The following is a 13,298-nucleotide window of genomic DNA, read 5'->3' on the forward strand; positions in this document are numbered from 1 at the left end:
TATAATTGGAAAGCTATTTAAGAAAGTTCTCTGTTGTGGAATGTAAATCAACTAAATTTTAGGAATTGATTGCTATTAACTAGTAATTACTTATGCATCATAAAACCGCCAAAAAAAATATATCCTCAAATCCGATATTTTAGGCACTAATTAAAAAATCATATCCCCTAAATACGGTTTTTTAGAAACTAATTAAAAATTCATATCCCCTAAATTCGGTATTTGAGTTACTAATCATATATTTTGGCACTAATTAAGAAATAAATTTACAGCAAGAAGCTGATATTTTAGGTATTGCTTAAGGTATTACAACTATTTAAATAAACATGTTGTACTCTCTTCTTAAACCCAAATTAAAACAAAAGTCTTAACAGATTATAATATTAAACTTAAAGTTTACCAAGGGACGTATTAATCATACAATAAGTTGTATTGTAGGTTTTTTTAAAAAATTCAAATTATAAGATCATTGACCATATATCCATACCATCAAAATTATAAGTTCATTGCAAACTATAAAATCATGATAATTATTAGTGAGTTACAATGTGATTAGCAATACAAAACACGATCCATGATAAAATCAATAATAATATATATTAGCACCTCATGTATAACACAAAAAAATAAACATCTTATGTATTAACACTTAGCTTGCATAAAAAGAATAAACATCTTATGTATTAACACTTAGCTTGCACAAAAGAATAAACATCTTATGTACTAATACTTGCACAAAAGTCATCTTATGTACTAACACCTAATATTAAACTATCAACTAAAAAACGGATTAGCCAATATATAAATCGATAAGAAAAGATAACAAAGTCTCAACAAAAGTTAACTTTTACTTGGATCATGAGGTTTGTAAAACTTAAAAAGTAGGGTAGCCTACAAGCATGAGATGTCTTAAAGTTTAGTATAATAACAATGGGACCCCTTTCATTTTACAAAATATCACATCGCATTATTTAAAGTTCGCTATAGGAATATGCTATCGTAACTGGTAATTGTATGACATCTCTATGTAAGGTTAAAGACTAAAATTACATATAGAACTTATGTGAAATTTATTGTCCATAATTTTAGTGTAGATGTACCTTATTTGTTCAGTTTATTCACAACAACCGATCACAACTAAAAAAAAAATAATATTACCATACATATGAAATTTGAGAGCTCATAATTTCTAGGTGTTCATCTCAAAGAAAAGATAAAATGTCATATAATATATTTTCCACATATAAATTGATTTTTATTTCTATATATTACCGTTTATTTGGAACAAGTATTATTGACCTGGGCCAGTGAGCCAATCACAAACTCACAATAAAAATGAAAAAGGGTGAATTGTGCATGTAACAAAAAACTGACAATATAATTTATTCTATATTTTACTTTCCAAAATAAATAAAAAAAGTGTCAAATAGTATGAAACTTACAAGCTTTAAATTCTAAGAGAGGTGCATAGAATCTTACTTCTATCTAGAAACCGAATATAATCTTAACAAAATCTAAGTTTGCTAATAAAGTTCCAAACTGTAACAAACCCTTGCTTAGAACTCTCAGTTTTCACTGTCATAAAAATTCTGTCTTTTTCCATCTCAATTTGAATATCTAGAAAATGAATCATCATCTTCATATAAAAGACTTATGTAGATAACATATGAATCTCACACATCCAACGTTAATGGATAAAAACACAATCAAATTAATTTTTTCTACATTTTCGAAAATATCAAGTGTGTTCGATGAGTCTGTGGTCAAAATTTTTGGATAACTTTTCTCGAATAAATCTTGAATTGAACGGGAAATTTTTTCTTTAATAACATAAGATTCAATTGATCAAATGTAGCAATTTTTCGAATAAATCTCCATTTTATTTAAATATGATATTGCCCAAATTCAGGAGAAAGGTTCAATTAAATATTATAACAATTCTAGCTATGTTTTAAATCTCCATTTTTGGTTTGTAATTTGCACGGGTTCAGTTAGCCATATCAAGAGTTACCAGCATTAGGGTTTGAAATTTTATTTGTGATAAAGATCATGGGATCTCAAGACAACAAAAGAGTGGGGGTGAGAGGGACTGTGGAAAGTAGGGACGGCAGAAAGTGAGAAAAGAAGTGGTTGCATGATTGAATCCCAATAATGGAGCGAATTGTGATTTTATTTGGTCCTCAATGTGAAACAATGGGTAGAACAAAGACTTTTTCAATCAACGCCACACGATAATACTAATTACATTAGTCATTGAACGCACGTGTTATAAGTCAGTTTTAAAATATATACCTCATAAACGATATGATTATAAAAAGTTTAAATCACGATCTATTATTCACCCCATGATTTTGGGAGAAACATCATGAAGTCATAAAATTTATAAATAAAAAAAATTACGTGCATTTTGCACGGGTCAAAACCTGGTTAAGCAATAAATCCGACTATCAAAATCAATAATAAACCAATACAATCAATAATAAACCAATACAATCAATGATGAATAATCATCTAATACGCCATCCAACATCCCCTAAGGCCCTAATTAGCAAATAGTGCCAAGAGAAACTCACTCGACACTCCGCAAGTCATAGGATGAGACGAAAGAACAAGAATCGCGCCAGCAAGCTAACGCGTGGGACATAAAAGGAGGGTCATTTTCCCACAAACACCAAAAAATTGGTCATATTCAACGATAGTTAAAATCAAATGACTTCATCAAAGCATAACAGAGCATAGTAAAAGGTCTATATAATACTCACTATGAACTTAATAATCATAAATTAATTAATATCCTCATAACTACTTTTACATGGTTGGAAATTAGCTGTCACATATATGATATATATAAAAAAACACCCACGAAATTTCCCATTTTTTCCTTCTTAAAAAAGATCTGCCTTTTTACTCATTTCTATAAAAACTACTCTCATTAAACCCAAAACCTTCCCAAATTCCTTTTCTCTTCTTTTTCTTTCTCTCTGTTTTTGTCTTCATTTTCGTTAAAACCCATCAAAATTCATACTTTAATTGGATAACTGTCCAACTCAAAAACTCAAAATTTTCAATTTCTTGAAACAACCCAGAAATTATTGTTTCCTCTTTTCAATTGGGTGGAACCCAGAAACTAAAATTTGGTAAAGTTTAGTACCAGAATTGGCTTTTCTGCTTTTATTCCGTTAAAAACTGAAGAATTTACTAAATAAAGTTTCAACCTTTTTGGGTTTAGAGATTAAGTTATTAATTCAACTTTCTAGCTTACCTAATTTCTATAATTTGTTTGGCGGTTTTATTTTGCCCTGTTTTGAGAAGATTGAGGAAACTCTCTAAGAAGTTCTATGCATTTTTCAAAGAAATGCAGACTCTGATTTTCTCTGTAAGTTCTTTTTTTTTTTTCCTGATTTTAAATTCTTAACTTAAATGTTTTATTATATTTTTGAATAAATTTGTAATTTATGATATTGTAAGTTTGTCTTCTACATATTAACAATTTAATTCATTTTAAGTAATCAATTTTCTAAGGATTTGATTTGTAAAACACAGTACTTAAATGTCTGAAATGACCATAATGAAATAGACTTGTGTCTTTTACTTTTTCAGCACATCATCATCACATAATACATAATTATATATGCGCTATAATTTTTTAGGATCATATTTGCGTCATTGCGTGCATGGAGTAGTGAATCATATTGTTTATTCGTTTAATTACTACTACTAGTTTTTTTTTAATAATCTGAGTTAATTATGCTCTGCACTTTAATTGAGTTATGAGATATTATAGGAATATATCATAGAAGTACAAGAAACTTTTTGATTTGATTATCACAACTTCTGTTGATTGTATACTGAATCACATTGATAGACTAATTAATCTAAACTCTTACTATCGCAAGTTTCTTCCCTGAGTATTAACTCTGATTTTTTTATTTGATCTATCAAACTTTCAAGTAATAGTTATATGGACTGGATGTTTAAAAAATGTGTGTATGGATTTTTTTATTCATCTCTTTATGAATGAATTGTTATTATTGTGTTAAGGAGTGATTGAGTGCAGTGATGTAGACGGAATTTGATTTTAAGGGTATCGTCTTTATAAGACTTTATCATTTAAGCTAGACGATATCATTTAAGCTTGACGATATCTACATGAAAAAATTACTTCTTCCATCCCAATTTAGTTGCGACATCTATTTTTTCACAGTTTACGAGATATAACTTCAAACACCTTGAGTTATATATATGAAAAAATTATAAAAATTATATATTTAGAAAATACAAACTGGGACGAATCAAACAAGATCCCATATGACTATTTTTTTTTCTTATGTATATGGAGTAAAAGATAGTCAAATGCCTATAATCAAAATGTAGCAACTAAATTGGGACGGAGAAAGTATGTGATAGGTAAAAAAAGTAGCATATGTAAATAGTGTTAAAGTACAAAGTATGTAAATAAAAATTAAAGATGTACACTTGTCATCATGATATACACACTACTTTTTCTACATATATCTAAAATTTTCCACTCTCACTCCTTTTTCCTTTGACTCTTGTTACCCTTCAATATGTCAATAAAGTACTAGATTGCGGGACCTACAAAAATGGTAGTGTACTAGTGTTATCTGGATTACAGTCACCTTAGGAAATTGTGAGAGTAGGTGGTCTTGATCCTCTATCACTTTGCACTTGTTGTTTTCCCTTGGAATTGATTGCAGTAGATGACCAAATTTCACATTTCCTTTGATATGAATGTGCATGATATTAGAGCTCCTTGCCAATAATTCTTTTCTAAGCATATCCTTACCTAACCAGTGCAAAATAATTCGCAGTTCGCCCAACATAGGCGAAATATAGCCCGAAACCAATCAATAGTTCGCTTTTTTCAGTTTTCAATCTACGGGGATATTAGGGAATTATGTTACACTACCTAAGATAAAGTAAATTTGAGTAGATAGTTGGGTTTGGTTAACACTAGCCAATAGCAGCTGATCTTTATTATTAATCCATTTAGCATATCTTGTTGGATTTCTTTTAGGTGATACTTGTTAGATTCAGCAGTATTTCATGGATCAAGTCAAGACAATTAGTATGTAAACAGATTGCCGTAAAATAATAAGTACGTAAACAAGTTAATGTGTTGAAAAAATGTAGCTGAGACGCGTTTGTCGACGTTTGCATACTTATGATGGATAGATATCTCCGACTGACTATTGTCTGCTTGTATGTTTAATATTGAAAGAATTAGTTGATGTGTGCGTGTATCTTGAATACTAATCATACAAAAGGAAATGTTTTTGGCTGATTTTGTTTCTCCCCTTACTAATTGTAAGTATTGTCGGTTTATGAGTCTACACATAAAATATTTAAGTTTGGAATTGTTTATATAACTTTCTTAATCGACAATATGCAATATATCATTAGGTGGTGTCAGCAAATTTGCTGAAGTTTGGTCTTTGACTAGATTGCTTCCTAGTTCATTGTATATAATATGAGCCAGAGCTACCCTATTATTATATGTATAGGGTGGCATGGTTTTGTCATAATTGATTAGATGACTTGTGTGAAGGCGATGTATGAATTAAAATATGCAAGTAGAAATGGCTGCATTCTTCCGAGGATGTTTCCTAAGTCAAAATGATCCGAATGTTTTTAATTGGCGACTGTAAGTTCTTCTGGTGTGCTGTGTGGTGACGAGGGCTGTGATATTGTGGATGCTCTATACTATGTGTGGTGAACTGGAAGGCTCGCTGTGTGAAATTCGTACACAGGACATGTAGTCATTATGGCTATGATTTACGAATAGCATTGAAGTAGTTGTGGCCCATTTAAATACCTTATATCTGAAAACTTTTGATTTATTTAATTCCATGGTGTGAAAATTCTTCTACTGACTATAGACATGGCATACTTGGTTAATGTGCTAATTTAAAGTAGCAGTTGTTTGATGTAGTTGAACTAACCCGTGTTACACGTAATCAATGAAGTATTAACAAATGAAGTATTAAAATAAGGTACGGTGGCTGATGGATATATTAAGATAGTTCTTTGTTTATTTAGAGTACTTGTATGTCTGGGGCCTCATGCACCTGAATGAGCATGCATGACTTGGTCTCTATTATATCATCACTCATAATTACATAGAAAACGTATTGTTCAACTAACTATAACAAATGGTGTTGTTTTGTGGTTGTGATATTTTTGGTTTCTTTAGAATAATGCGTGAATACCTTTTGTTTGTTGCCTTGCCTCATTGGAGGAGTGCACATTGATTAAAGATTGATGAGTTATAACATGGAATTATAAATTAACTTGTAATATTTTGTTTGGTATTTTAAGTGAGAAGCTTGTCGCATTGGAAGTTTGAAGTAACAGATATAAAATAAGAAGGCTAAAATCATAGATAATTAGGAATGTAGGGGATACTGTATTGACAAGTTTGTGATAAGGCAATGGATGTTTAACTGATATGCGCTTGTAGTCGTGTATATCTATTATACCAACTAATGACTTTCTCATATATGCTTGTGCTAGGGGATTCTAGAGTAGTGAGATGACCGAAACTAAAAGGAGTGTTAGACCAACTGACCAGGACAGCTTCACATCAGTTGCATCGAAACGACAAAAGATTGATATATCAATGTCTAGCAAGGTTTGTTCTCTATATTCATTATATGGCTTACTTTCTTACATATATATTTTGACAATTATTGTGTTGATACTATGAAAGATATATAACCTTCTTACCACATTGTTTTGAAGTTACGTTATGAACGAATAGTGATTACCGGTCGAAGTCACTATTCTTAGTTGTCTAGGGTCGAAAAATTTACTTGTTATATTGGAACTCTTGCTGCTTTTCAGCGTGTGAATTTCGGAGTTGGAATTATTTATGAGGCCCTGAAATGTGAAATCATGCTGTTATTACTGCTTCATGTGGTTCAATAGCTCATAGAATTTGGATCTTCTTTGATTCACATGTCTAGACACCCCCCCCCCCTCCACACACGTGCACTTTAATAAAGAAGAAAAATTCACAATAAAATTTGCACCAACTCTATGTAGCCGTCTGTGTATGCGTTTCTTCTTTTGCAGGTTGAAAATGAGGCAAATTTGTGGGATTCGTAGCATTTGACACATTGTTAACATATGCAGGAAAGAAAAGAGAAACTTGGTGAAAAGATAACCACACTTCAACAGCTTGTTTCCCCATATGGCAAGGTATGATTTTTTTTTTTTTTAGTTAATTTTTTTTTGGGAGAGCGGGTGTTGGCGGGGGAGTGTAAATATTGTCTTGCTTGAGCTGTATTTTAATTTTCAAATAAAAGCACATATATCCACAAGTCACAACCTAATGATTTGCATTTCGGAAGTTTTGGGTTCCTTGATAAGATTTTATTATGATGAGGTTTTTTGTCCCGAATTTCATTTGTTTGCGTTTGTATAAACTTGTGCTGCAGACTGATACAGCCTCTGTCCTGTTAGAGGCAATGGAATATATTAACTTCCTTCATGAGCAAGTGAAGGTATGAAGTTGATCTCTCTCCTGTTCAGTTTCTCTGGTGATCTTATGGGCTTGTGCATACGATTAAGAAGCAAGATCAAGCATATTTAATGGATTTACTAGCTACTTTCATTGGTTGTAGCAAACATGCTTTTATATCTCTAAGACGAGTTAAGTCAACTTGTCTGTCACTCGTGCTGGGATGCTATGTGGTACGACCTAACAATGTAGGATGGATTACATTATTAAGTTCATAATTCTACATTTAAATTTTGATTATTCCAAAATCCTTAACGGTTTATTAGTTTCTCATAAAGCGACATTTCAGACAACATATTTTCTGTGCAGCACATGAACATTGCCCGTAAATTCAGTGTGGTTTTTATTCTTGCTCCTATGATAAGTTCTTTTTGGTACTTGTAGGTTTTGAGTGCTCCCTACCTCAACAATACTCCTGTTACAAAAATTGAGGTGAGTACTGTGTGATCCATTTACCTCGATACAGGATGATCAGTGCATTATGGTATTGGTATATTGTCATCAGTACTAGAACCAAGTTCTTTCCTAGGAAGTATGCTGTTGAAAGATGAACTTTGTTGTTTGTTTGATCAAGTAGGCTTTATCTGGTTTTTTTGGATATAAAGATCGTGAAGATCATAGAAAAGAATGGGAAGGTCTTCAGATTTAAGGATGAATTTTGCACCTATCTATGGGGGTAGAGAAGCGCGCAGCGCTATATCCGTACTGGAAAATTTCTGACTAGGGAAGCAAATTTGGGAAGAATTGGAGTTGTGTTTGTTTTATTTTGTGTTTTATGGTATATTCATTTGGTAGACATGATGAGAAAAAGACTTTGATGTGAAATATGTGGGATGTGGCTGGGATTGTTGTGAAGAGTTTGAGACCGTAACTCACGCAATGTTTTGAGGCAGATGTATAATGCATTTGATGATTTTCAAGTCTTCAGGTTGAAAGGTGACCATTGAACCTCTTCTTGAAGTCTATGCTACCCTGTTGCCAAATGCTGCATGTATTGAACCTCTTCTAATTCAAAAGGAAGATTGCAGATATTTCTTGGCTTGTATTGAACCTCTTCTTGAAGTCTATATTACCCTATGACTGTATTGTGTATGAGTTGTTGGCTTGTAGCCGAGGCCTGACAGCTGTGTTTAAAACTTGTCTTAGGTGAGATGAAATTATGAAAACATATAGCGAGACCCTAAAAGTTGGCCAAAAGAAAAAGCCCCTGTCGTCTTACACCAAGTAATTGTGAGTTCACCTCATACAACTTTACTAACAGTGTAAGGACTAAGGAGGACCTTATTGGACAATATTCACCACGGGTTAAACTCGATCCAACTTTGCAGGCAAAGCTCATAGGAGTTTTGAACTTGCAACCTCTAGCTGACAAAGTGGAATCCTACAACCATAGACCAAACAGCCTTAATTGAGTCCATCTTATACACGACTGCCAAATCTATTCTTGTATTTTACTGATACATGTCTTTAGGCACAAATATTCGATTCCCGTCAATTGGTAGTAATGTTACTGTTGTTCATTTATTGTCCTCAGGAGCCCCTACAATATAGCTTAAGGAGCAAAGGATTGTGTCTGGTACCAATAGAGTGTACTGCTGGATTGGCTGGCAGCAATGGGGCAGATATATGGGCCCCAATTAAAACCGGTTCCCCGAGATTCTAGTACTCACTTCCGCAACTAATACACGCAGTTTAAGTACCAATTACTACCCTTACTTGCAATGCTTCATAATGCAGCTAATCGGGCTTTGAGATTATCATGTGATACTCAAAAAGCGATGTATTTTTTCCGGTCCTGGACACGAAGCGATGGAGCGTGAAGTAACTGAAACTTGCGGCCTCTAAATCTGTGTTCGTAATTAGGTTGATGTAATGGAAGAACATAAGAATTTTGTACAAAGGTTTAATTGGCCTGATGATCTATGGAGATGAATTGGGAGACCGGTGGGAATTCAGTTGCACTTCGGTTTTGCCTAGTATAAATATATGAAGTATATTGTTATCGATATACTTGTCCAATTGTATGAGCTCTTGTTGGCGGATCTATATATTCAAATAATTAATCCACATAAAACAAAGGGTGAACTGATGTGCTTTCTTTATCATCCTTTTGTTATGTTTTTTTTGGTCCTATAGGCAGATAGGCTATAGGTATGCATTAGTGTTTCTGTGAGGATTCAACGGAAGAGTTCACATTGTCTTTTTTTTTTTTTTTTACATCGATGTAGTGTACAAAACAAGCTAAACGAAATTAAATCTATCTCTTCGGCATCTCGTTGCTATATCATGCGCTTGATGCACTTGGTCCCTACTTACCTTCATTATACAACACCAATTGAATGCAGATGCATTCCCATGAACGGCCTTGCAAGGTGTGGCCAATCGAGATGTCCGCATTTCTCGTGGAATCCAAAAACAGGACCAATAACATAGAGTATGTGAGAACAAGTATATTCGAATATGAAAGAGTTCTATGTAGACGGTATTTTGATAATTATTTGATTGGAATTGTTTGCTAAATTGTTGTTATACTCCCCTGGTTAACAAATATTTAATTTTTATGGGCTGTTTGTAAAGAATTAAATATGGGTTTTTCTATGTGTATCCTTGTGTTTTTTAAAATTTTATAATATATCTCTCATGTGTTTTTAATTCTACGATGTATCTTATGTTTTTTAAGTTTTCTACAAAATACCTATAGTGTGTATTAATGAAAACGGATGTTATTAATTTTTGAATTCTCACACAAACTCCGTTTAGTAGTCGAGACCTTTAAACTTCCCCCATTTAATTCTTATGTTCTTCTTCCCTAAACTCTCAAAGGAAATCTACACCTCTTTTAGTTGAAATTCCAAAAAAACGTTGCGCAAACCCTAAAAATTTGGAACTTGGGGAGAAATTTCATCATTTTGAGTTGCATTGAAGACGAAGGTGGCGAAGGAAGACATAATTTGAAACGAAAGTGCACAACGAAGAGTTATTAGCTTGGAATAATCAAAATCAGGTAATTTTCTTGATTATTAGTTGTTAAATTGGTAGATTTATGTATTTACGATGTTTTAGTGAAGTTCGGGGTTTGATTATAATGTTTTGGTGAAGTTCAGGGCTTGAAATTTGATTGAATATTTGTTATTGTGTGTTTATGTTCGTTGTTGTAGACAATGCCTGAGAGAATTGTCAAAATTCATTACCTATGAAATTTTGTAAATTTAAATGTTGAAGATGTTGATTTGCAGTTGATGATAGATATACTGAATGATATATGTGAATTATTTGATGAAGATGGCTATGAGCTCCCTGAATTTCCTGTGCTTTTATATGTTAATGGGGATGAAAGGATTGAACTGCTAGTGCTGGATGATGGGAGTATGATGAAGATGTTTGAGCTTGTTGGTACAAAAGTGATTAATGTTGGGGTTAGTGCTGCATAAGAAGCAACTTTTATTTAAACCTTAGCACAAAGAGTTAGGAAGGCTGACCAAACTAAGGTCCATCAGATAGGTGTGAATAAAGGCCTAAAGGACAGTAGGCCCAAAGTACAAACTAGGAGCACCAAAAAAGCATGAGATCAGTAACTTACTCCACCAAGCCAACCAATCCATGACTGTGTTAGATGACCCTTTTGAACCTATCCCACCAACCTAACCAAGCCCAAATATTACTAGGACGAAACTACAAACTAAGAGTAAAAAAAACAGGCCCTTAACATTATTTCTCCACAGATTGACTTGCATTTGTTCACCCCCTCTAAACCCACCCATAATTGTGTTAAATGAACTAACCCCACTAACCCAAAAAGATTGTTTTCAATCACTACTTTCCCCCCCTTAGCAGCCCTCCAGTGAGAAGAAGCCCAAGATTCTCATAATTGCTTACATCCCAACCATCATAACAAGTCCAGTTCCACTTCAGTGGTCTTGACCAACTTGACTGGACTATAAACCTACCTGATCACTGTCCACTTGATGAACCCATGCATTCCCAGTCCCTTCATGAACCCACTACTTCTCAAGCCCTTGACCAACCCACCTCACATCCCATTGATGAGCCCACCTCATAGGTCATTGATGAGCCCATATCCCAGCCCATATCCCAACCCACCTCACAACCATTGATGAGTCCAGTTCCCAACCTATTGATGAGCCCACTTCCCAGCCTAACAACTTAGAATCTAATGCTACTAACCAACCTAACTCAACTGGACCCACTCCTCACCCCAATGTGGATTCAAGTGAGCCTTCTTGCAAAATCAAAATCAAAGCCCTTGGGACTGTGGGTTGCCTAAACTCAAACCAGGTCAAGTGTTTCTACTGCTCCTACTAGTAGCAGACTTAGAAGAACTAGATCAAGGGTTATTGTGATGGAAGGTGTAGAAGAGAGTTCTGAGGATGAAAATGAGGATGATATACTCACTGATGAGGATGATGTGCATGAGTTACTTAACCATGCTTATGTAGATGGTGGGTGGGAGGCTTTTAAAGAGTTAGAATGGTCAAGTGTATGATGATGTTGACATGGGAAGGATTGATTTGAAGCCATGCATGGATGATGTTTGTGGACAAAGAACATTTCAAGGACACTCTTAGAGATTACTGTATCCAAGAAGGTGTTGCCTTGGTTGTGAAGAGGTCAGAGGGGGATAGGTACACTATTGAGTGTGCAGATGAGAGGTGTGAACGGAGAATTCATGCCTCTAGACTACCAGATGGTCATACTTGGGCCATAAAAACACTTAAGCTTGGCCACAAATGTGACCTGAATTTGGTTCAGAATCCCATGGTTACTTGTGTATGGGCTGCTAAGAAATCGCTTGAAAATTTTAGATTAAACACAGAGATAAAAGGCAACACAATTAAAGGCCTATTGTGCGATAGGTATGCGTTGACAATGGCCACATTTACTGTGTACAAGATGAAAGATATGGCAATGAGGATGATTTAGGGGGGCCATGATGAATCTTACACTCACTTACTAACCTACTGTGAGCTGCTCCTTAAGAATAACCCTGGCTCAGTAGCTTTTTGCACTTGGAGAACATTGCAAAAACCTGAGAAAGCTCTACAGTTTACATCCATCTTCATTAGCTTTAAGTCTCAGTTTCAAGGATTAATAGATGGTTGTAGGGGATTAGTGGGAGTTGATGGCACTCACCTTAAAGGTAACTATGGGGGGATTCTTCTGTCAGCAATCTCATTCGATGGCAACAATGAGATCTTCAAAGTTGTTGTTGCTGTGGTTGATTGTGAAAACAAAATAAGTTAGAGTCGGTTCTTCACACATTTGAAGACCTTGTTGACTGCAAAAGCAGGAATGATTGGACAATAATGAGTGATAGACAAAAGCTAATAACTTCATTTGTTTGTTTTGTAGATTTGTAGTTTATATGTAAATAACACTTACTAATACCTTGCTTGTTTGTTTGTCACATGTGAATAGGGTAATGATCCTAGTCTAGACAGGGTTTGACCAAAAGTACCAAGAAGATATTGTGTAAGGCACTTATGTAAGAACTTCAAGAGTGAATATCATGGTATTTCGATGCACAAACGGTTTTGGGAGTCACAAACTTATACTCACTGTACAGTTTTAGGAAGGCTTTGGAAAAGGTATAACAAGTTGTTGCTTTGGGTGCTGTGAATGGTTCAAGGATGTAGGCCCCCTTGAAAATTGGACAAAGTGGAAGTTTGATCCATCACTTTGTAATGATCAAAACACCAACAACTTTGTGGAGAGCTTTAACTCCACTATTTGCTCA

General features: G+C 34.1%; 1 protein-coding gene across 2 annotated transcripts; it reads left to right on the forward strand.

Moving 5' to 3' along the window:
- Positions 1-2,841: 2,841 nt before the first annotated feature.
- LOC104888990 (transcription factor bHLH153) lies at positions 2,842-9,628 on the forward strand. Of its 2 annotated transcripts, none has more exons than XM_048641190.2 (6): positions 2,842-3,376; positions 6,545-6,652; positions 7,156-7,221; positions 7,461-7,526; positions 7,928-7,975; positions 9,078-9,628. In XM_048641190.2, the coding sequence occupies exons 1-6, from the start codon at positions 3,356-3,358 to the stop codon at positions 9,204-9,206; spliced, it is 438 nt and encodes a 145-aa protein (XP_048497147.1). In that variant the 5' UTR covers positions 2,842-3,355; the 3' UTR covers positions 9,207-9,628. The 2 variants fall into 2 exon arrangements, with proteins under 2 accessions (XP_048497147.1, XP_010672413.1); XM_010674111.4 differs by having other exon boundaries at positions 2,848-3,376; positions 6,535-6,652.
- The last annotated feature ends 3,670 nt before the right edge of the window (positions 9,629-13,298 follow it).

This window comes from Beta vulgaris, chromosome 3, assembly GCF_026745355.1.
Source record: "Beta vulgaris subsp. vulgaris cultivar EL10 chromosome 3, EL10.2, whole genome shotgun sequence".
NCBI lineage: Eukaryota > Viridiplantae > Streptophyta > Magnoliopsida > Caryophyllales > Amaranthaceae > Beta > Beta vulgaris.

Excerpts from the sequence above, each read along its gene's own strand:
- LOC104888990 (XM_048641190.2), top strand. The coding sequence starts at position 3,356 with ATGCAGACTCTGATTTTCTCT. Across the intron at positions 3,377-6,544 it reads TGCAGACTCTGATTTTCTCT|AGTAGTGAGATGACCGAAAC; the intron begins GTAAGTTCTTTT and ends AGGGGATTCTAG. Across the intron at positions 7,222-7,460 it reads TTGTTTCCCCATATGGCAAG|ACTGATACAGCCTCTGTCCT; the intron begins GTATGATTTTTT and ends CTTGTGCTGCAG.